The 25747-nt window shown below is 37.0% G+C and overlaps 1 protein-coding gene across 1 annotated transcript; it reads right to left on the bottom strand.

Moving 5' to 3' along the window:
• On the bottom strand, nucleotides 1-24744 carry LOC126969488 (guanylate cyclase 32E-like). The gene is made up of 10 exons (XM_050814953.1): nucleotides 24628-24744; nucleotides 22516-22707; nucleotides 21681-21858; nucleotides 20617-20757; nucleotides 13623-13746; nucleotides 8325-8393; nucleotides 7561-7720; nucleotides 3146-3348; nucleotides 1874-1949; nucleotides 1-325 (listed from the first exon to the last, which is right to left on the bottom strand). The coding sequence occupies exons 2-10, from the start codon at nucleotides 22673-22675 to the stop codon at nucleotides 108-110; spliced, it is 1329 nt and encodes a 442-aa protein (XP_050670910.1). The 5' UTR covers nucleotides 22676-22707; nucleotides 24628-24744; the 3' UTR covers nucleotides 1-107.
• Between the last annotated feature and the right edge of the window lie 1003 nt (nucleotides 24745-25747).

Below are 25747 nucleotides of genomic sequence, written 5' to 3'. Positions count from 1 at the left end.
TTCTGTCCCAAACTAAATCTACTTAAGCCACAAATCCGTCCAAAGGTATCAACGAACATGCCACCGATGCTTTCAAATGACTGCTTAATATCTTTGGTATATTAGCGTCATTCGCAGAAGGAGACAACTGGGGCTGAGTGGTGGTCTCTTTGAGGCACGAAACAGGAGCATGCTGGAGGGCCGGGAGAAGACAGGGCGGAACCAGGTCCCAGTGAGCCCCCACAGGAGAGTCTGGCCCTGTCGCGAATGTTAAGCATGGAACGCTGATTCCAGAGAGGTTCTTCGTATACATCGCTTTGGGGACTTCTGTTCTCCATAACCAGTTCTGTGAAAGACACATTAACATTCTAGAAAATAATACGATTAATTGTAAGTTATCGAAGAAAATCATTTTGAATATCGCAGGGTTTTTATAAGCCATCTAGTTTTTTGTCATTTCACTTAATTCTATTTATATCAAAGGAGACTACTTCATAAATTTCAATATTGGATTTTATCGCGTTCGGATTAATTCGTAATTAATGAAGCGTTACTGTACGGAGGCTCAATTGTGAATGCTTGGCGATGTGTCAAAACGAGGGACTACTATTCAACTGATTTGGGGAGAGTTAAAGATACATGATATAAGAAGCTACAAATTCAAATATTTTTATTCAAAATAGGATTTAAAATCAGTTGATGCACTTAAAATCTACCACCCATTCAAAAAGTATGTCTCAGAAGAGAAAAACTGGCGCAAGAAACTCTGACTAAGGCTTTTTTTCATAAAAATATCGTTACAATGTTAAACTTACTATACAATAATTTATTATTGTATAGCCTGAAGGCGGTAGATCCATTCTCAATCTGTGATATTATTAAGAAAGTCATTTATGTTATAGTAACCTCTACCACACAATCGTTTTTAACAATTCTTTTGAATTTCGTTACATATTTATTTTGTACATTTTCTGGGATGATGTTGTTAAACCATATACATCGCCTCACAACAGACTTACTAACTTGACTCAGCTGAGTAGTAGGCATATCCAGTTTATGTTTGTTCCCAGCGTTATTTACATTGTGATTATCACAGTTTCTAGAAATGCCAAAATATATAGCAGATTCCACCGGTTTGACACCTTTCCGAGTAACATTACATTTTTTACATTTAGCGCGATAAATTTTATAAATTTAGTTTAATGTCTATTTTTCTCAAGGCAAGGTGAATTATTTATGTCAATAAGAAAGAGGAACAGTCCAAGAATAGAACCTTGTGGTATCCCCAGACTGAGAACTATCCAAGGACATCTCCTGCCATTCACATTGACTTTCTGAATTCTATTATTCAAATATGAAATCAAAAGATCGTGCGCAGTTTCTTTTACACCATAGTGACATAGCTTCCTGACCAGTTTTGAATGTTGAACACAATTGAAAGCTTTACATAAATCACAGAAGATACCAAGTGCATTCTATGATTCCTCCCAGGCCTCAAAGATATTCTTGATTAGCTCAACACCTGCATCCGTAGTTGAACGCTTCCTAGTAAAGCCTAATTGTTTTATATTATAGTATATGAACGGGCCTACTGTTTATAGACATCTGCAATGCAAGTAAGCATCAGAGGTGGTTTGCTGGATTTGAAGGTGAGTTAGCACTCAGGTTTATGTTGACGAAATACTAACGGCAAGTTCGTTAAGATAACTAAACCTAATAAACTATTTGGAGTAAAAAAAATATTTTGGAAAGCATCACTTTTTAGGTACCTAGTATCTGTCAAACATGCTATGACATCAAGAAGAGAGAACTATGAGTGATTTGGAGATGTAGATTCGTATCAGGGATGTTTCACGAGAATTCTCGGAGATTATATTGTATGCTTTATACTCACGATGCCGGAACAGAGGATGACGCCTGCGTTCATGATCTTCTCCCTCCAGCCACCACGTTTTCATTTCTCCTTTACCCTGTTAGCGAACCTTGTGTTAGTTAATATACATTATTTATAATTAAGCAAAGCTATAGCTGGTTTAAATGGCGTCGTGTGAAATTCACTTCCGTAGAATATGGCAAGGGAAGTGATGTCGGTAGGGTTTCCAACTATTATGATGAAGTAGAGTACGCCTTTGTTTACCCTCGCGCAGATTAACAAAAAAGAGTACCATAAAATTTAAATTAAAAAAAATCTCCAAAAAGTTATTATGTTGACATTATTTACATATTTCACTAAGATAGTTTTGTGAGTGTACTATTATAGTAATGTACATTGCTAGAATATGCCATAAATTCAGTTATTCTAAAAATAGAATTTCAATGTACTAAGACTTATACATTATAAAGTACAGTACTCTATTTTAGAGTATTGTTAACAATCCTAGATGTCTGGTTTACGCGTTATGCTCATGTGGAGGCACTGCTTGGGGTCTGGGCGGTCACTAAATGGTGGTAAATAAAAACTTTTAATTTATATAAAGCAAAGTAGGTTATATAATATTATATTAAATGTAGGTAAACGACTATACACAATAAATAGTTATTATTTGTGAAAACTTGTAAATAGCTGCTGTATAATAGATTAATTTTTAATATGTATCTAGCTGTAAGTTTTCTAAAGTTGTAAAATAAAATAAAGTATCTCTAAAAAGTGAACTGTTATACATCTGTACGTCTGTTAAAACTATCGAATAGAACTCAATGAATGAATTATTTAAAGAGAAACTGCATATATTGACACGGTTCGAGATTTGATTAAGTTCTTGGTATCCGTTTCAAGATTAATGTCGATATAAAGAGGCACGCGAAGCTACACAATTGTTTGCCAGTAATTATTTACCACTTTAGTGACTAGTATGCGTTTTAGCAAATTAAAAAATTACTTACCTGTTTATTATGTTAGTGTAAAATGATATTCTAAAAATATTAAAAGACATTCATATAAAATTTTACAGAATGAAACCTTATTAATACAAGTTGTGTATTTATGACAGATTAAAATTTGTAAAAAAATTTAATAGGTGTAGTATTAGTTTATGTTGAAAATTAGATTAATAAGATACTTACTATCAAGTATAAGGTTAGTAAAATAATATCAAGCAATAATATTAGTGGCATAACATCAAGAAATTAGATTTTCAAGCATAACATTAAATCAAATGATATTCACCTTAATGTATACATTGCCTCTTTCTTTAAAGTGGTATCCACCAATCTTCTTCAGCAGCTGGTAAGTGGTGTTGCTGATGTGGATCCTCTGCGGTTCTCCCGTGGACTCCAGCCGGGCCGCAATGTTCACCGTGTCTCCGAACAGGCAGTATCTTGGCATCTTCGTGCCCACAACACCGGCGGCACATTGCCCGCTGTTCACTCCTAAATTTTACATTGTTAGATTATTTATTTTTTTGTTTTCATTTAAAAACTTCTTAAGGGGGCATTCAGCATTTTTATTTTGTGGTTTTCGAATGAGACTGAGGTGTCAAAGTCAGATATGTAACGCTCCTACGTGTAAGTTTAGTTCTGGTCGACTATGGCCGTACCCAATATACTATCTACAGCTAGAGATAAATTACTACCTTCTACTATAAGTAATAGCTGTCAATAATTTGAAGCTGTCCCAATATACCCGATAAGTCATTCTTATCGCCTTATATTGGGACGCGTGAATTGCAAATTCCATACAAACTTTATATCGCTGGTAAGCTATACGTCGTCCCATTGACAGACAGCGTGCACGGATATGAAAAGGAATGAAATGAAATTTACTTATTGCGTCGAATACAGTATACATTATAGATATTAAATTTATTGTAGTTTTTTAGTTAGTACTGCTTCACGGTAGGAATAGGCGCCGTTGTGGAACGCATAAACTAGCCGGCATCCTGTGAAAAGAAGGCTGTATGTGTACCTAATGTTAATTCCATATTGTGATCTAATTACATCTAGGTACTTCGAACGTAAACAGTTAAATAATTATAACTTTGCCAAAACATTTTCCTCCTAATGGGCGAAATGTTACGCTGCCTTAATTCGTTTATAATAAATTTAACCATGCTTACATATTGTGAGGGTAGGTCGTAATTTTGAAATATAATATTAAGATGTAAAGATAAAACACCTTGCTCTTTTCAACAAAAAAGTATTACTAAGTAGTATTGGCTAATGTGTGAATATCATTTCTCATGATTTCAATTTGTGTCGGACGGATCTTTATAAAACTATAAAGGGTTATCATATAAGATTTTACTGTTAAATGAACTTATAAAAACACAAATTCTTATTGCGTTTAGATATTTCCCACATTCTCTGCGGAAGGTGTTCGCGCGTAAAGCGAAGCACCGCAGCCCTCTAAATACTGGACTATCACTGCTGTATTTATCAGAGCCGCACAATACGATGGTCATTACTGGTCTATCTACTAAAACAATCATATCACAAATCTTTCTGGGAAAGTTGGAAGAGAGGACAAACGAGCGTAAGTTCCACTTGATATTAAGTGATAACCGCCGCCCTCATGCTCTTGCAACACCGGTGGAATTACTGTATATACTGTAATACTTAATCGATTGAGCTATTATTTTGCATATCGGTTCAGTTCTGTAGATAAATTTTTCATTAAAATACTTATACTCATACAAAGCAACACACACATCGGTTATGGTATGGTATAGGGGCTCCTGTTTCCGCAATTAGATCACTAGCATGGGTCCATTTTGCGTACAGTAATGGCCAGTTACTCCAACCAGCCCAGCTCCTTCCAGAAGTTCAGAACATTCCTGGGGTGTTCGCAGACTTCCTGGAGCGACCTCGTATTGGTTAAGGTTTTTGCCCGTTGGTTGGTTGCACCCCTGCACATTCCAGGATTACGTGAGCGACCGTTTCGTCTTCGGCCAGACAGCCTCTGCACTTAGGACTGTCCGTTACGCCGATTGTGAAGAGGTGTTTGTTTAGTGATGTGTGACCCGTTAGGGTGCCCACCATTATACGGATGTCATGTCTGTTGAGGCTGATAAGTCTACGTGTCAGTTTGGGCGATAGTGCAGGTATCGCCTCCTTCGACTGTCTACAGCTTGAGACATTCACCCATCGGGTGTTTTGTAAAACGTTGGTGGGAGAGCGTATCCATAAGCGCATTTGGCTGAAGGGCAGTGGCAGTAGTGGCAATGGACCAGTCACTAGATTTACCGATGCCCGCCTTGCAAGCTCATCCGCTGCATCATTTCCCAACGAACCGCTATGTCCCTTGATCCATTGCAGAGTTACCCGGTTATAAGAGGCAACCTGTTCAAGGGTTTGGTGACACTCGTGTATTAGTGCTGAGTTTTAGGTGGTACCATTCAGCGCTGTTAGTACCACCATGCTGTCAGAAAGAATTCTGATTCTGTGGCCGTGTACTTTTCTTCTTAATATTGCGCTGGCGGCTTCCTTGATGGCTACGCACTCACATTGGAAGATGGAGCGGTGTGTGCCCAAGGGTATGGAAGTGTGTATGTTCAGTTCCTGTGAGAAGATGCCAGCACCAGTTCCAGTAGCCATTAAAAGGCATAAAGGCATAAAAGGCATTTATTTTCTCAAAATTGATTCCTTTAGAATTCTTTTTGATGTCATTTCTTATACTACTAGATACTACTACCGCTTCGGAAACAAATGGCGCTCTGAGAGAGAAGAAGCGGCGCAAGAAACTCTCCTAGCATTCTTTTTTTTTGCGCTCTTTCAATAAAAATATACAATATTGTACAGTCGCTATAAAATAATCACAATCTAGTCCCAGGCTGTCCGATCATTTAGATATTCAGCAGTGGAGTAATAGGATTTATGACAGAGCCATTTTTTTATAAAACATTTAAATTTATTTATAGATAATGCCTGAACAGTGGCTGGGACTTTTGTAGAAGTGTATACATACATACATACATTTTCGAGCCGTCTGTGTAAAATCTTAAATCTTAATTCATTTACACCAGACTGGTCTGCATCTTTCTCACATAGCTGTATGTGATAGTTTCTATGAAAAGCATGTGTTTTAGGTATCTTGTCATAGTCCTTTGTTACTCTATTCCAGAGATTATCTGTTAGGCAGTCTTCATTCTTCTATACACCCAACAGCTTTAGACGTAGAGTCGCCATTGTCGCTTCATGTTGAAAGTGTATGTTGAGTCGTGTTAGCCCTAGAATAGTTTCAAGGGCGGAGGTAGGCGTGGTGCGCATGCATCCTGTTATGGCTGTGCAAGCCAGCCGCTGGAAACGCTGCAGCTTAGTTTGTACTGTCACAAGCTCTGTCCTGGGCCACCAAGCTATTGCTCCGTAGGAGATAATTGGTCTGATGACTGCTGTGTAGAGCCATCTACTTATCTTTGGAGCAAGGCCCCAGGTTTTGCCTATGAGTCTTCTGCACTGCCAAAAGATGATGCACGCTTTTTCCAGCTTGTGTTCGAGGTGTTTGTTCCAAAGCATCTCACTATCCAGTATGACCCCTAGGTATTTAACTTCTTTAGTAAGGCTTAGTTCGGTGTTGAACAGCTTTGGTAATGTAAGATTACCGAGTATGCGTTTGTTTGTGAATAGTATTAGCTCCGTCTTTGACGGATTAGCTGTTAGTTTGTGTTGCGCGCACCATTCCTCAAGTACCTTAAAAGCAGATCTCATGAGGCTACATAAGACGCTCTTAACTGGTCCTGTTTTTAAAATGGCGAGGTCGTCAGCATAGCCCACCGTGTACAGTTTCTTTTTGTTTAGCCTTGTGATGAGCTCATCCACCACAAGGTTCCAGAGCAGCGGCGAGAGTACCCCTCCTTGTGGGCAGCCCGTTGCCACCACACATCTAGTACTGGTGTTCACAGTGAATCGTATCGCCCTATGCCTCAACATGCTGTCTATCCACCCGGCAATTGTGGGATCTACGTCATGATCGGCTAGCGCTCGACCTATGCTAGTGAAAGAGGTTTTGTCAAAGGCGCCTTCGATATCTATAAAAGCACCTAAGGTTGATTGTTTATGTGATAATCCTTTCATAACAAGAGATATTACACAGTAAAGTAAGGATTCGGTTGATTTGCCCTGAGTAAAGGCGTGTTGGTTGGCATGTAGCGGGTTTTTGTATGAGAGCATTTTCCCTAATATCCCTATCGTAGAGTCTCTCTAGAGTCTTCAACAAAAATGATGTGAGACTGATAGGCCTGTACGATTATGGGTCACATCAGTTATTGCTCTCTCCTACTTCTCCAAGTCCAAGAGCGCTGGTAAGAGGCACAATTGCTCTCTAAAGGAAAAAGATTTGAAAAATCCATTGACTTATGTATTTTTTTAATATCAGAGGAACAAAGGAGTCGTGGCTTGCCCGATGAAAAAAATAACAAACTGGCCTTAATCCATTAACACCAGACCACAGGAGACGCGTTGTCGATCTTCGAGATAGGACTATGAGACTTTAAGAGTTCCTAAATCATATCGGTTCGGGAATACAGACAGAGAATAACAAATGATTCGACAAAGTGGAGTTGCATAAGATTGGAAAGCCAGACATCAACGTGTTGAGGGTAGAATTTTGTCGTAATGTCATGTAAAATATGACTTGTTTTAACTTACCTATACGTATACGAAGCTTGGCCGCTGGTATACTGTTGATGGTAATGCTGGGGATAGCATCCAGCATATGAAGTGCCAACGAAGCCACCTCAGCTGCGTGTCTCGAGCATCTCTCAGGAAGACCACCAACTACCATGTACGCGTCACCGATGGTTTCCACCTATAATAAAGAAGCTTTCACAAGAAGAATGTTGCCATCGTGAATCATATGCTTTTAGCTCCTGGGCTTGCCAGAGTACCTATTCATTTTTTTATTTATTTAGTACTAGCTGTTTCCGCCCGTTCGCTGGGCGAATTTTTAAAGGAATGAAATGAAATTTTATTCATCTTATTACAAATAGAATAAAAAAATAGCCATAAACCATCTAGGATAAATTTCGCATCGAATGTGGTAGTTTCATGACGATGCGATCAGTGGTTTAGGCGTGATTGAGCCTCAAACAAAGACCATTTTCATTACATATATATATATATATATATATATAGATTAGAAAATTTGGTTCCTGATTATTTCTGATTTAGTGTAATACGTGATTTAATACTCTGTAATAAATAAAAATATTCTAATCAATTAATATCTATTTCGTAACTTATCAATAGAATGTAATAAATATATTCCGTGGTAAGTAATTATTAAAGATTACTCACAGATTATCCGAAAAATTTCGAGTTACTGTCATTTCATCACAGACCAATTAGCAGTAACATTTTTTGTTTATATTGCTCGTGTTCAATCAATGTTCAGATTTAAAAGTAATACTCACTTTGTAAACGTTGTAATACGATATAATTGAGTCGCATTTGGTGTAGAGTTCGTTGAGTATCTCCACCACCTGAAAGGAAACTCGATCAATATTTGAAGCTTTGTCTGAGCTGTCGTAGTTCAAAAACAAAGCTTGAATATCCTGTCAGTAACTAGACTAATTGGTCGCTGGAGTTAACTCTGTATTATTGTTAGTATATAAAATAAAATAAAAGGGTTATTATTTTATCAAAGTGAAACTTTTTTTACATCGACTCAATCTTTCTCATCTGTGTGTTGCGCGTGTCGCGTGACGGTCGGGCGCCGCCTATAGTTCTCATATTGGATGCAATTGCGTTCGGGTGAAAGAGTAGGTTCGAATCACACACACTTGATAAAGGCTTATTTATTTTATGAAAATGTAAAGCATTATATATCAATTTTTTTTCTATGCTGTTAATAATGCATATGTTATTTTCTGAAAAAAAGTTTCACTTGCATCGTGGTTTCATAAAACCACACAATTGCTTTTTTTATTTATTAGGAAAACTAACAGCTTTTAAAACTTTAATCATGCATAAGATAATTACAGAAAGCCAATCATAGGTTTCTACAATAAGTGCTAGAATAGAAAAATGGAACTGACAAAGTGAGCATATACAATTCGAAATAGTAGATTTTACAACGATTTTAGTGCACAAAACGAACCATTTTTCATCCGAGACTTTTAGCAGGATTCGAGGATAAAATGGTTTTGTGGACAAGTTATAAACTCTGCTTTTCATTTCGATTGCGAGGAAATAAAACAGAAGTATAACAGGGACATTTTTAACAATTTTAGCAAATTTGAGAAATTACTAAACACACGAAAAAACAAGACCTGTTTCCCGCCGCTTTTTTTTAATCTTACGATATTGATATAAGGCTTGGGCTCTTAATTTTGTAATATATATATATATATATTTTTTTAATTAATTAAATAACCTACTGTATTTTAATTAAAATTTTAATATGTTTTATGTCTTAAAAAACACATGAGACAAAAAAATTAAAGTAAATATTATAAAATAACAAATTCTATCTCTGAACTTTTTATTTTGTTTGGCTGTATGGCTCATTTGCTTTGCTTTAATATAGACACATTTATGAGTAGATACTTTTGTGCACTGTGCACAAGAATCGATTTTGTGCAGCCTATATCGTGCACAAATAAGCAATTTCAGAGCATGAGAAGTTAAAATTAAATTTACATGATCATTAAAGTTAAAGTTAACGTAACAACTTAAGACTATGTAGGGTTATCAGTAAAGAATTTGTTGGTTAAGGAAGTCTTACAAAGTTGACGCTTCAATAGAGATTTATATAAGTTTTATAAGGTTGAAATTATTTTTGTTATTTTATCTTTCGTTTTTAAAGTTGTACTTTCCTTTCGCGCGTCAGAAATAATATCAGAGTGAATATTTACGATGCCCGCGCACATTGACGCCCAAATTTGACACCCTGATGGGTCAACTAGACCATTTGTAACTTACTTAAGTAAGCTTAAGCTACCATATGACTGCTGTAACTCATATGTGTACTGAACCATGACGAATGGACGCAAATTATATAAATTTCAATCATATGTACCTATAAGTTGTAAAATAAATAAAATGTAATTTATTGTATACACGGACGTGTAAAAAAAGGACTCCGCGCCGTGATATTAGCTAGTGAAGCACCGATATGCTAGTGTGTGTGCGGTTTCGGGAGATACTAGTTACACAATTTTTTCTCCCTTAAATGATCATATATGGCCACAAATACTTATATAGTATCGTTTTTACACTTTTTCACAACGCACGAAGGCAATTTTAAAATATTTTATTGAGACGCTGAATTGATCGGTCACACACGATGACAATTCTCATAATGGCCGCCTATCGGCCTGTAGTAGTGTAAGTGAGGCTATGTATTTACACGTTAATTGGCTTGTTTTGGTGCTACACTGTTATGTAAGGTGATACGGAGTCCTCATTTTTTTACTAGTCCGTGATTGTATAAAGAAAATTAATTGATATTCAAATAAACGTTATTTAACTAAATTATGCAGGATACTAATATTTTTACTATTTTAAACCTTCTTTATTATAGTATTGTTTTTTCTACAAACGTAAAATGATTGAACGCACGGTGAATAATAACTTGCGTTGCGGACATTTTATTTTGGGTTTTTTCAAGAATCCTGATTGTAATGAGCAAGGCGTATCAGTTAGCATCAACTGAACGTCCTGCTCGTCTTGTCCCTTATTTTCATAAATATAAAAATAATAAATAAATATTTATTAAGTAAATGTTGTAAATGTTGATTTAAAAGAGTGGCAATGAGCTTCTTGCCATTTCTTCTCATGAAAGCCCTACCTTTTCCGAAGTGGTGGTAACTTGTAAAAAGAAAAACTTTTCACATTCATAATAAGTGTAATATCCTTTTGACCTAGTGATTTTGATTTGATTTGAATTACCGTCTGCAGTGTCACCTGCTACTTCCATAAATATTCATTTGACTGAAAAAATACAGGCCAATTAAATTTAATACCGTTTCCTAAGAGAAATTAACAGACTACTAAGAAATCGATTGTTAATTGAAAGATTCTCAAACCAATCTTATCGTAAGAAACCAAATAGAAGTTAAAGTGATGGACATATATTTTGAGTAACTTTATCCTGAGTCATATAATATCGACAAACCATTTATGCGGAGAAAAGAGCGTCAAATATAATATTATAAAATAAATATACGCTAAAACCTGTAAAAGAAAATCCAAAACTGTCTCATAATTCAACTTCCATAAAGTTCTGATTAAATTAAACGGCATGTTACGAGTTACAGTATCCTTACGCGTGGTTGGACAACGGTCCATCGAAAGATTTGACAAGGCATATAATAAATACCTATCCAACTTATCTCAAAATTATATAACAGTAAATTCCATAGTAATAGTAGTATAGATATAAATTTTAATACATTTGGAATTTTAAAAAATACGCTTTTGAACCCTTATAATTTGGATGTATAAAATTATAGTTTTTAGTGATAGTAAACACATATTGTAGTAGTATTACTTAACTTACAATAATAAATGAAGGCAACGCTGTGCATACCTATAAGTTAGATATACAAATATAAATATAAGAAATTTTATATTATAAGTAGTCATAATATTAATTGTGTGTCTAGTTGGTAAGCCTTTTCTAATAAATAAATAAATAAATAACTTTTGGTAAAGTATTTTATCGGGCCACATGTATTGTGCTTTGTTTCACAAAAATGTAAGCGCAGTATTTCTTGTTGTTAAATAATAAGTAAACTATACTATCTCATAAGCATTTCATTAAAACTTTTGCCATAATATCTGCCAATAAATCATGCAGTCTCTAATTGTTTCGAGTACTTTATTATAAAACAAATTTATTGAACCAAATTTAGTGTTGATATACTTATTGTAATGTTACGTGTCAAGACTTCAAGATTCGAAAACATACTTCTACTAGCAGGCGCGTGCATTGGTTTTCTAGTAAAGTAGGCACTGTGGATCTAACTAGTCGTAGTTAAGCTTTGGAATATGGTTAGATTGTTTACCGTAGGTGTTTAGTGTCCAGCGTAAGGAAAAAATTTATGAGCGGTTGTTCTATAGAAGTTTGGTTATAAAATAACGGAACCAAATTAAACTAAATTATCTTTAACACTACTGCTACATAGATTTAGGTTTATAACGAGGTGGGCACTGCCTAATTGCTTATATAATATGAACGCCCCTGCTTACTAGGTTCTTTTTGTTTTATGAAAATAAGGGACGAGACGAGCAGGACGTTCAGCTGATGGTAATTGATACGCCCTATTCATGACAATACAGTGTCGCTCAGGATTATTGGAAAATCCAAAATTCTGAGTGGCACTACAATTGCGCTCGTAACCTTGAGACATAAGATGTTAAGTCTTATTGGCCCAGTAATTTCACTAGCTACGGCGCCCTTGAATACGAAACACAGTAATGTTCATACATTACTGCTTCACGGCAGAAATAGGCGCCATTGTGGTACCCATAATCTAGCCGGCATCCTGTGCAAAGGAGCCTCCCACTGGTAAATAACTCGTTTCACACTATTACTGATCACCAATAACATGTTAGTAGTTGTATTGTTTGTTACATCTCACTTTACTCTATATTAAGAATTATTCCCGAATGATGACAAAGAGTATTGTCGCGCAGCAACGCTTCGACTTATATGACGAGAGTTATCAAACTTCAAGACATTGATAATTTCAACAGCTCCGTCAGCAATACTCGTAGCTCTAGCGTAAAAGTGTTTACTTTAGACGCTGTAGACACGGGTTCGATACACCTACCAGTGTATGGGATTTTTTGGGTTTTGTAAAGTTAATGGAAATTTCTAGTAAGATCTAGTTCTGACTTGAAAGTGTAAAGAAGAAGAAGAAGAAAAGAAGAAGTAGTGAAAAGTGAAAGTGTTCCAAGAAGAAGAAGATAGAAGAGACTTAGTGTGCGGTGCGGTGTGACGCGTTGAAGGTACCGACGCCCACAAGAGGAACAGCAGCAGACCGGCGAAGTGCAAGCAAGAAGAAAAAGTGAATGCAAAGTAAAATAGTATTATATCCAATCCCTGACCCACTCTCGTGTCAGTATTTATTACAAATAAAAAACATGAAATAATAAACATGTAAGCATGTTGTACGAGTCTAACATCGAACCCCACGTTGCGCCCTGTCAGCGATTGCGCTGGCGTGTGCCTTGTTTCCATATTTTCCCCCAGTTCTTGTGTTATTAACTATTTGCCATTTTTACCATTTAGACTTAGTTCAATAAACCAATTATTGTTCTTAAATATAATTTAATTTATGAACCATACATAAATTAATCTGTACGGCAACCATAACACCGTACACATATTGTTTACGCCTGAGTAAGCTGTGTCATACTCAACCTTAATGTGTACGTGTTAAGGTGGAAATTCCCTTATATCGGTAGGTTTCTATCGGATTCTATGACCCGCTAAATTTAGACGTGACCTTCGTAACAGTATTAACTATTAATTATATTGATTTGATTTGTAAAAGCCTATGCTTTTGTACCTTTCGCCACCACCAGTGATAAAAATAATACTAGAGAAAGTTTTTTACAAACTTATTTCAATACTTTTACTTCCAAAGGGCCCTCCTTTATGCCCGTATTTTTAGGTTTAGACGTATTTCAATGAGTTGTAGGACACTACCGTGGTTCTAAAACGAGGGCTGTTCGTGTCAATATATTCTCAAGCGACTAACTTGTATCGGAGAGTTGGTGGCAGCCAGCTTGGTGAATCCCACGATGTCGCTGAAGTATACGGTGACGCTCTCGTAACTCTCCGCCTGGACTGGCTCTCCTCGCTTCAGAGCGTCAGCCACAGTCCTGTGAAGATGATAACCCACTTTATAACTAGGACTTGGTCAATCGGAACAGGAAATATACATACACTGTGTTAAAAAAAAATCTGTACGATAATTGACACGGATATGAAGTAAAATGCGGAGATATATTATATGCCCGCGCCGCCCCCTTTTACATGTAACTTGAATGAAGTGGGTGTGTGGGCGGGGAATAATGAAAATGGCCGCAGGCAGAGGTGTCAATAATTTTATAATTGGGTACGATATTACACTTTTTTTCACATTTTTTAACTGTTTATTTCCTGAAAATTGATATTTATAATTATGTACATATCATACCAAAATAAAGATATATTACAGGATTTATTTAGACAATCTTTAAGGATTTTGCTTAGACAATTTATCAAAATCATTTTTCCTAATACGACGTGATTACACAAATAATTAAAAAAAAAATATACTATCTTTTTACCAGAATGCCGGCTAGATTATAGGTATCACAATGGTGCCGGCTAGATTATAGGTATCACAATTTCTGCCGTTATACAGTAATGAGCAAACCATTTTTTGTTTCGGTCTGAAGGGCGCCGTAGCCAATGAAATTAGAGAGCAAATGAGACTTAACATCTTTGCAGCTAACAGCCGCTCAGTTTTTTTTTTTGCAAGAATCCTTAGCGGCAATTCATTGTAATGGGCAGGGCAGGACGTATCAATTACCATCAGCTGAACGTCCTCCGCGTCTTGTCCCTTATTGTCATAAAAAAAAAACCTCGGTTGGAAGTAAGTATCTCTCTAACTTTTCTGTACTTTGTACGTATCTCTGTAATTTTTCTGTACTTTCGACAGGCTATAAAGAAACATAGTACTGTTTCTTTATAACCGCACAGGCAGAAGTATGAAAGCCCTGAGCTGCGCGTCATTATGCAGGTATGTCAAACTTCCTGCTCTTGTAGTGTAATATTCAAATGAACGAGATTTTTCACTTAGGTACAATTATATTATATATTTTGATATCATATGGTAGATCATTGAGGTATTGGTATTATTGCATTTGAATGTCACACATAGCAACTATCATTACGGGAAATCGTACCAAGAATACTGGCAGCATTTCCGCGTTGGATAGCTAGGCTGATCTGTTGACCGAAACAGCTGCCAGCGCTTAGGTTGTCAGTAGCCCTATTGAGGCGAGAAGATAGTACTTTGTACATTCTCCGCGCCTCTGGGCCTCACGGAAAAAGTGTCTCGATATCAAACGGCACAAAGATTTAAGACTCACAGAGACCTACATATATATTTATAATTTTGTTTTGTTTGAATAAAGTATCTAGGAGACCGAAGAGCTGGCAGCTACCTCGGACAATGAATTAGTCTAGCTATTCAAAGGGGGAACGCTGCCAGAATCTGCGGTAGGTACCTTGCCAAAAGGGATGCCTTTTAATAATATATTTTAGTTTTCATATTATATTTTTTAAGGTTTTTAGATTTAGATTCTGCTTAAATTTGTAATTATTAATATTATTTATTTAATGAAATGTGCATCTAATTTAAACAGATTACAAAGATGTAAGGAGATGTTTCTAGAACAAACATGTAATGTACTAGCGTGTTATATTACCTGACAGCCCCATAATACGTGGCCAATTTTGATTTGTCAATACTTGCGTGAGTGACGGCCGTTCCCAATATAGTATCTACAGATAGAGATAAATAACTACCCTCTACTGTCAGTAATTAGCTGTCAAATATACCCGATAAGTAATTCTTATCGCCTTATATTGGGACGCGTGAATTGAAATTTCCATACGAACTTCTATCGCTGGTAAGCTATATGTCGTCCCATTGACAGACAGCATGTACGGATAAGGTGAGTTACCGTCGATAAGTTTAATGGGACAGAAAAGCAACGATACTTATTATTTTGATCTCAAGTAAGAGATAGACTGAATATTGGGAACGGCCGTTAGTGGTTTCAAAATAGATGGATCTAATGCCAAACGTTGCTGACTGTTTACTACTTGTCAATCAGAATAGGTCACAGTCACATTAGTTTCGCTTTCCTTTTCTATCTTGCTGTTTCTCCATTAGATATGTTCTTCTCTCGCGCACGTTTCTCTATGCGCTAATATATTTTTAGTCTATGGTTTGTTCTATCTAAAAAGTTCGTTTCGAATCACTAGGTAAGTTAATATGGCATTCGCATGCTCAATAACAGACAATGAGCGAAAATCGGTCTCCAGATATTAAATAGTAAGGATATATAAATATTGTTACAACTGAAACACTTCGCATTATTGTCTTTTTGAGTTAAAATTTGGAACGCGTTTGTTATGCTAGAAACTTTCCCGCTATTTCACATATTTTTTTCACAATAATTAATTTTAATTCACAATAATGAATGGGGTTTTAAAGAAAACAGAATTGCAGCAATTTACACAAAATGAATCGGAGCCCTCGATTTTCAGAACCTTTCGAAAACCCAACACCCCCAGAAAGAAAAACAAATGAAAAAAATGTGGAAACATCATTTTATTAATTCGTTTCTTTTATTGAAATATAACCTAAATCAAAAGCAGCCAGAGATTTTATTGTAAGTTTATACACACTATATTCAAAAAGACTTTTCCCCAACCTATGATTAAAATACGTACTTTTAACTGTTAGTGTGTGCGTGAATTTTCGATCACGTTTCGTCTGGCTAGCGACTCTGTTAAACTTTTGTCCTCTAAAAGATTTGATTTGGATGCTTACGCCCGATGGAACATTTTATTGAAACGAGTTTGTTGAAATATAATTACAATTTTTACCTTAATAGTGCTGTGAGTTCTTGGTACTCGCCAAATTTATCATATAGGTACTAATAACAGTCATTAATTTTATTAAAATTGATTTAGAAAACTGCTTTGGGAACAAAATATAGCTAATAGATAGGACACAGCACAGGAAAATCTCTGAGTATTAATACTTATTTAATTCTGTTTTTAGTATTTTGTTGTTATAGCGGCAAGAGAAATACATCATGTGTGAAAATTTCAACTTTCTTACTATAACGGTTCATGAGACTGCGGACAGCGGAGTCTTAGTAATAGCACACAATAGGGTTCGATTTTACCCTTCGGGTACGAACCCTGTGTTGCGTACAGACTGATGAAACGTAACATGTAATGTATCATTCTAGCTTTCATTGCATGTTCGCTGCAACCGTGGACGAAAAGCGTGCTCATACCACGGATTCATTACGAACCTCTCGCGTACATTTGTTTTCTTCATTCAGCCGTGAACGCGCCCCTTTGTGGTCGAATCACGGGTCGCTCTGCGCGCTGCTTGTAACGTGTGCGTGAAATGCTCGCTTTGAGCGCACAAGACGTCGAAACTATGAGAAGGGCGCTGGTGTTGGACGCGACTTGCGTCGACACTGTGGCTCCTTCTCATGTCCAAGTTACGTCATTTGGTGCTGGGACTGCTGCTTCGACTGCCGAAGATGGCAAGCGTCGAAAATATGTCGGTCTCAGTGATCATCTTTGTGCCATTTGATGTAGCGACACTTACCAAGTACTATCAGCGCCTCAACAAGGCCACTGGAAACCGAAGCGCTGGCAGCTATTTCAGTCAACGGATCAGCCTAGCTATCCAACATGAAACTTTGAAAAACTGTGTTATATTTTTATGATATATTGCAACAATGTTTACGGGGAATTCTTTCATTGCTTGATACATTTCATGTTACGTTTCACCAATCTGTACACACCATTAGAAATGTTTGTGTCTGTGCCTGAGACTGGATTCTACAAACAAAAATTGCTCAAAATAAAAATAAATATTTTCATAAAATAATCAAAATTGAATATTACAAGGAGTTATTGTCTTATCCCTGCGATGTTTCAACGTGTTTCGGCTCAGCGAACTCCTTCGGTCTATATTTTGTTTTAATAGAAACACGGCGAAAGCCTTACATTTTATTTTCACTAAGACTTCATTCAGTTCTCTTATAAGATAAAGTTTTCAGGCTTAGATGTCTTTACAGAAGTTTATCCTTATTTATAAGCTTAGCAAGTATATTATGGTGTCTTTACATTTAACGAGTCCGTACATCTTATCTTAATATATATAAATTACGTGACACGTTGTTTGTCCGTGATGGACTCCTAAACTAATGAACGGGGGATTTTGATGAATGAATGAATTTAATGGGGATTAGTTCATGGGGTGCAGTATGGTCCAACTTAAGAGATAGGACAGTTTTTATTTCGATTTGGGACCCATAATTATTTTTATTTTCAATATTTGTTTTGTATAGACATTTTTTCTATGAGAAAATTTAGTGACGCACGGTTTGACAGTTCCGTTCATTATACATCATTATACATCATCATTTCATTATACATACAGGGAGAACTTTTTACGAAATAATTCTTGATGTTTTGAAATATTATTGGCAAATTCCTATAAAACAGTATTTTTTTTATTATCTACTGAACAAGGTCTGTTGGGTCAGCTAGTTAACTATAAACTTTTAGAATAACTGTTAGTTTGTATACGCTGTAAAGTTGCACTTTTTACCATTCACCACCTCTTCAAAAAAAATTGTGAATTAATTAGAAGAAGTAGTATTAACTTTTACAGCTTTATCGTTTTACAAATTAATTTTATTGCAATATATGTAAAGTGATGCATAAGAAATAAATATTTTAGGGGGCTCACATTCGACACAGTTTTTTTTTAAAACAGATATTTTTCTGTAAATTTTCGTTTTATATAGGCTCTGAACTTGTTGAGTTGGTTCATCTGTAGTAAATTATTGTAATGGTGAAGATCGGATGATGAGTTGAAGCTGTTTTACTGCAATTTTTACCATTAGTCTGAGAGTGACGCAGCGGCTCTGACGCGGAAATATCTTCCTAACAGTGTGAGTGTCAATCTGGCGTCAGCCACAATCGAGGACTTCGCAGACTGGGGCGGGATGGCAAAGTATTTTGCCGTCAGTCAGTATACACTAGCCGCTGAGATACCGCGGCATTCCAGCCTCTTATGTCATGTCACGGCGTGCCGTGGTACGATAAAGCATGCCTCCTCCCCGATACACATCTTGTCTTCATTCGCGTTTGATCTAGTATCGATGGTATGTCACAGCGAGCGTAAGCGGCGTCCTCGGCGTGCCGTTTCCTACCGCAGCACGCCACGGCAGTCCGTGGCGCATCTATCAGTGTCGTGGAATGAAATCCCTTTTGATATCACGGCATCCTTTTAAAGCATAGCAATTTATGTCGTATTTTCATACCTCTACGTTTGAATATCCACTGGTAAAAATTTAAATCCCTTGCTATGCCGTCCCGGTGTGCGTTGGTTTTTGTAGGCAACCTAATGGTGGTGCTGTTGTATTGAAATATAGTTTGAACCAAACAATTGAAAAAATATTATTAGAATAAGAGGAGGATTTGTTTCGTTACTGTTATAATATTGAGCGAACCCCACCCAACTGAATATTTAAAAGTCGAAACAATAAAGGCACCTGATAAAAAATATTTCAATCGTGCAAATTGAATGTTGTGACACAAAATTTACAAGTGTCTCGTCTGGGACATCCGTACATAATATGTTAAAACTGTCCATTTTTAGATATTCTAAATATTGATATCACATCGAAACCACATGCGATCGCATCGTCTGGGCGACAGTGCTTGCGCGCGCGAACGTAGTACAGCAGCTATAACCGCTAGTAACGCTGTGCTCGAACGTTAGTCAGTGCTGTGACAGTGACGCTGTGCTCAAACGTTATTCAGTGCTGCGACAGTGACGCTGTGCTCAAACGTTATTCAGTGCTGTGACAGTGACGCTGTACTCGAACGTTATTCAGTGCTGTGACAGTGACGCTGTGCTCAAACGTTATTCAGTGCTGCGACAGTGACGCTGTACTCGAACGTTATTCAGTGCTGTGACAGTGACGCTGTGCTCGAACGTCAGTCAGTGCTGCGACAGTGACGCTGTGCTCGAACGTTAGTCAGTGCTGCGACAGTGGCGCTGTCATCGAACGTTAGTCAGTGCTGCGACAGTGACGCTGTCATCGAACGTTAGTAAGTACAGCTGCAACAGTGACGCCGTCATCGAACGTTAGTCAGTGCTGCGACAGTGACTCTGTGCTCGAACGTTAGTAAGTGCAGCTGCGACAGTGACGCTGTCATCAAACGTTAGTCAGTGCTGCGACAGTGACGCTGTGCTCAAACGTTGTTCAGTGCTGCGACAGTGAAGCTGTGCTCGAACGTTAGTCAGTACTGCGACAGTGAAGCTGTCATCGAACGTTAGTAAGTGCAGCTGCGACAGTGACGCCGTCATCGAACGTTAGTCAGTGCTGCGACAATGACTCTGTGCTCGAACGTTAGTAAGTGCAGCTGCGACAGTGACGCTGTCATCGAACGTTAGTCAGTGCTGCGACAGTGACGCTTTGCTCAAACGTTGTTCAGTGCTGCGATAGTGAAGCTGTGCTCGAACGTTAGTCAGTGCTGTGACAGTGACGCCAGACTCAGGACTGTCTTTGATCTAGGCAGTCTTGAATGCTTAAGCTCATATTAACTCGATGATGCAGTGAATGCGATGGGCTACGAAAAATATAAAATAGTATTTTCTTTGTTATTTAACGATTTAAATAAAACACCCTTTAAAGGATTAAGACACGTGTAATTGTAACTGTGTTTTAACATTAGATTTTGCGTAAAAATAAATTTTTTATTATTATTTTAGTAAACCCGACGTTTCAAGACCTTTCCAGATCTCGTTTTCAGGGGGTAGAGGACAAACTGTTGTATTTAATAATGTATGTTGTATAAATTAAATATATTTAAAACAACCTACCAGCAAGTGCTCATGCTTGTCTTTGGACGGTTGACCTAACAATTACCTTGGCAACATTCTGTTTAGCAAGTCATCCGTCCTTTTCTTTTCCTTGTACAATTCGTCGGTCCTCACGGCCACCAAAGATTCCAAATTCGCTGCGTATTTCTCCATCATTGACAGCATGTTGTCGAATATGTTCGTTTTCCTAGAATAATATTTTTTATCAGTATTATCATTACAAATAATTTTACTTAGCAATCTAGGAGAATGCCCATTTGCTGCCTAGAGTTTTCTCATGCGTCAAAATGAAATTAATATAGTAACTATTTGCTTAATTTTTGCCATCATCTGGACTTCGGAATCAATGATTTGAACAGGGGATTTAATTTATAATAAAATAAAATATTATATATATTTCCTGTAAATGGCGGCGATGGAAATAAAGCCATCAATTTCTTTGAGTGTTGCGGTTTAACAAATGATTATAATTTAAGTACTATTGACATTTATTGATGAATTGAATCGATGATTTTGTATTTGAATCGATTTTAGCAAGATCACATCATACTTTGAAACCAGTCTCGTAAAAGTCTTTCTTAGGTAATAGAAACTAACTAAAAATCTTAATTTTTATCCCTATAAGCCCATATCCGATGTTATATAGAGTCGGCACTCCAATTGTGACTGTAAATTAAAATTTTTATTTATGATTTTGTATTTTTGACAGCAAGGGAGAGGTTGAAAAGTCATAAACATTCAGCCAAGCTTGGCATTACCTCGTTAGTAGTTTGAATATTGATACCACTGATTGGGAATAGAGCGACCGCGAACAGGCTATTAATTAATAATAAAATTTTCTGTACGATTTTACATATTAACCATATTTTAAATTAAAATAGAAGCCCGCTGAGTTTGTTGCGTCCGTTCTTCTCAGGTCTACCTTCTGGAATGGGTGGTAGTTTGACTTTCAATAGGTTATTTTATATTCTGTTTTGAATGAAAATATTTGAATTTGAATTAAAAAACTAGCTAACGTGCACATTTACAAATCAAAATTGGTCATCATCGGGTTGTCTGGTCGTCAGGTTTTTGACTTATATGAATATATGAAGTTTGACTTTGACTCACATGTCCGCATGCATATCCTTGAGGCGTAGTCTGACAAGTCGAACGTCAGGTCTGCGGTCTGGTCTCTCACTCCAACAGGCCTTGAGCACGGCTATGACAGACGCCCTCGCGGTCACACCGGCTAGTGATGGACGGTACAAAACACCGCCTATGGGGTGTCGGACGCGCCCGATGATCTCTACAGCAAAATGAAGAGATAGAGATAAACCTACTAATAATTTAAACTTTATTACACAAACAACACTGAAAACAAAATTTTATTTTTTCGGGACTCAAACCCGCGACATCTCGCGTTGCGTGCGAGCTCTCTTTCCAACTGAGTCAACCGTTCGAGTGACGTATCGTTTATAAAATCTTGTATGCTTTGTTCAACTAACAATAACTAACTAATAAAGCCCCAAGCCTGAGAGTTCTGCGCTGAGGCTCTGCCTAGGTTGGGGGCAAGACATTTTGACTGTTGACTGTTGCTACTCAATACATTTTTGATAATGTTCTGTATGTTCATAAGCACATTGAGGAATTTTCTAGAAACTGTGACATTCATACGAGGAACAAACATAAACTTGTTATGCCTACTACACGGTTGGGTCGAGCTAGTAAGTCTTTTGTTGGGCGATGTATATGCTTCTACAATATGATCCCAGAAAATGTACAAAACAAATGTGTTACGAAATTTTTAAATATTATAAATCCTATTTTGAATAAAAATATTTGAATTTGAATACTTTCATATTTATGTTATGTTATTTATTGTGCAGTTTAAATGGGTAATCGAAAATGTATTTTAACAATAGCACCTCTTATAGAGAATGAGACAAGTCTATTTATCTAGTACCCGCATTTGTCAAGTTTGTGTCTCCCCAAGGACCGTTTCTCCCGATAATCTCGTACAAGATGATACCGAAGGAGTACACATCTCCCTTCTGCGTCCCCTGAGGCGGTGGGTTTGGGTCTCGCAGCAGCTCTGGTGCTCGCCACAACATTCTTTGCTCCATGCGAAGGGCGTCTTCAGTTTCTATGCAACCACCTTTGAATTAAAAATATATTAGTCTATGTAACTCGTCTATAGTAACAATATTATGTACTTTTCTTTCATTATAAGGGGAGGGCTGGTACACATTCTTATTGATTATTTACTGTATTTGTATTATGTACGTACGACACGCTGCACGGTTGGTTAATTTTTATTGTTAATAAAGTTAGTAAACATTGCGCGACGGGTTTGAGCGCTCGCCATAATAGTTTGTTTTATTTCACAACTCATCAAATCAAATCAAAGTCAGTTTATTCACGTAGGTCACGGAAATGACACTTATGAATGTCAAAAAAAAAATCTTATTGAATCTACCGCTACTTCGCAAAGGGTTGAGCTAATGAGAAGAAGTAGCAAGAAACTCATTGCCACTCTTTTATATCAAGATTTACATTTACATCGATTTACAAATCATTTCAATTACAATATAATATGTAAAATGTAAAATGATGCAATAGACACACTCAAACGTCAAATAGTCAATGTCTTACACGAGTAAGTCAAAAAAGTAAATGTAATTTAATACAAAAGATATTGAGTACAGTAGCTGCATCATCCACATACACCATAAATAAATAAATAAAGGTATTCTGTGAGCATTTTATAAGCGATTAGCATTTTATAAGCGACATAAAGGCCTAACTAACCTCCACAAAATATAATACCATACAAAATTATTGAAGGAGCACTAGTGAGGTCTACTACTACTATTTTTTGAAGTGAGAACTTCTTTAAGGCGAAGAGTAAGCAGAAAACAAGCAAACAAGGTGTTTTTAGACAAGTTTTTTGGTGAAAATATAGCATTTGGAGCTATGACCACTACTTAATCCTGTTACACATATACTTAAGTCTTATTTGTAGGTTTCTAATGCTTGCTGTTGGTTATAGTTATCAATCCAGAGCCTTTTTTGAATTACCACTTTTCCTTGCAGTTAAAAAACTTTTTGGCATGGCATGACGCATTTTTTTTAGTACAACTCTCAGAAAAGTTATTCTTATAGCTTTACTTTTTTGTGTAGGTATATTTATTCAGATTAGTAATGAATAACGAGGATTGTAAGCATATAAACAGTTTTACACGCAAGAATTTTGAAAATATTGGCTTTGTTACATAGATGGCGGGCCGGAAGCCGTGAACTCATATCGCTCAAGGTCGCTGGCTTTTAGTGTCGCCTTAAGTGAGTTGGACCTTGAATGATTGATAGAACCATTGTGCTCGCGACTCTATTACCGTCACCAACACTGCTGTATATAAGTATCTACATATATTGTGTATGTACGTAGATATACACATGCATGTTGGCATTCTTTGAGATGGGAAAAAACAATTGAATTTGTAACACTGTTACCGTTACCAATAACACTTTATTTAAAAGTATTTCAAGCACAATAAAATATTGTCTGCTCACTTCTGTTGGCAGTGCCAGAGCGATACTGTTTTTTTAGTTCCTTACCATTACCAAGAAAAGAAGGCACAAGTAAAGTTCAGCTTTTGTCGTACTATCAAAAAGCAAGTAAACTGTACATAAACGTAAAGTTTTTTTTTTATTTCTTTTATTTGGGAAACATACAATATTGAGCAAACATGACAGTAATATGAAAAATAATAGACCTAGAGTTGCACATTTTATAACAAAAATTAAAAATTGTCTAATGCTCGACAATGTTAGCAACTAAAATATTTATATTAGACCGATTTACATATACGCGAAGCATACTTAATACTAAAGAAGAATAAAAATAATAACTTTACATAATTTGCCGATGCAGTCGATTAACTTGTGAAGGGTTCCAAATATTTTTTTAAAAAGCTAATTACGAGTAAATTGAATAAGTGCAGATATAATGCGTCATTTCAATATAAAAAGCGTGAAGGAAAAAACACAACTTGAATAAAATAATTTGGCTACTTACTTTTCAAAGTGTGAAGTCCATAGTCGGATATCTGTAGCACAAACCGTCGGTCTACCAAACAATTACTGGAGGTTAGGTTCCCGTGGGATCCCAACGCCGAGTCGTGCAGATAAGTCAGGCCTCGTAAGAGGTCAGCTACGAGGCTGGCTACGAAGGATTCGTCGAGATGAAGGTCCTTATCACTGATGATGGTCGCGAGGGACCCTCGGGAACAGTAGGCAGTCACGATGCACGCCATCCCTGACTCCACGCAGACGCCAACGAAAGGTGTCAGATTCTCGTGGCGTAGTTCCCTCATCTGTAACAAACGAATTGTTTTAGTTAGTTAAAAACTTCATTAGGCATGTTGGCATTTTATTTTTGGAGTGTTGAATGAGATTAAATTGAGGTCTAAAAGAGGATGTTGTGACAAGAACTGAGAAAGGAATGCTGAAATGGTTTGGACACGTGGAGCGATTGAGTGAAGAAAGAATGACGCATCAAATATATAAAGCAAGTGTGTGTGGGCAACTCGGTCGCGGGAGACCTCGTAGAACATTCGTCGACCAAATTGGGGACATTTTGAGAAAAGTAAGGAATGTATGAAAAGAGTAATGAACGTAGAGGAAGCGCGTGAGGTTTGTAAGGATAGAAGCAAGTGGCATTCTATTGTCTCTGCCTACCCCGACGAGAACAAGGCGTGAGTGTATGTATGTATAAATGAGATTGGCCTAAAACACCTTCTCACAGCGTGCAACGCAGGGCTGCTCGAATTTTGGTGTTCCAGTGCTCTGTGAACGGCTAGATCATTGCCATTGTGTAGAGACGTCGCTTCATTGTGTGTCTTCCCACATTATCACGAGGAGTCGTCCGAAGGGATGTTCGATCCGATTCCTGCCACCGAATTACACCATGACGCGCCACCAGTATTAGAGTATCATCCATCACTATCTTCACGTACAACAAGGTTGCTAGCGAGCGAGCTTACTTATGTGGTTATCCAGCACGATTTGAGATGGGCATCTACGAAAAAATTGCGTACACATTTCAAAAAGGCCCGCAACGCTTCTGTGATTCCTCTGGAGTTGCAACAGAATGTGGCCGGCTTAACATTAGCTTATCCGTATACTCGTTTGTCCTT

This window comes from Leptidea sinapis, chromosome 18, assembly GCF_905404315.1.
Source record: "Leptidea sinapis chromosome 18, ilLepSina1.1, whole genome shotgun sequence".
In the NCBI taxonomy this organism is placed as follows: domain Eukaryota; kingdom Metazoa; phylum Arthropoda; class Insecta; order Lepidoptera; family Pieridae; genus Leptidea; species Leptidea sinapis.
The sequence above is the reverse complement of the archived record's forward strand: the minus strand, read 5'-3'. Positions and strand labels throughout refer to the sequence as shown.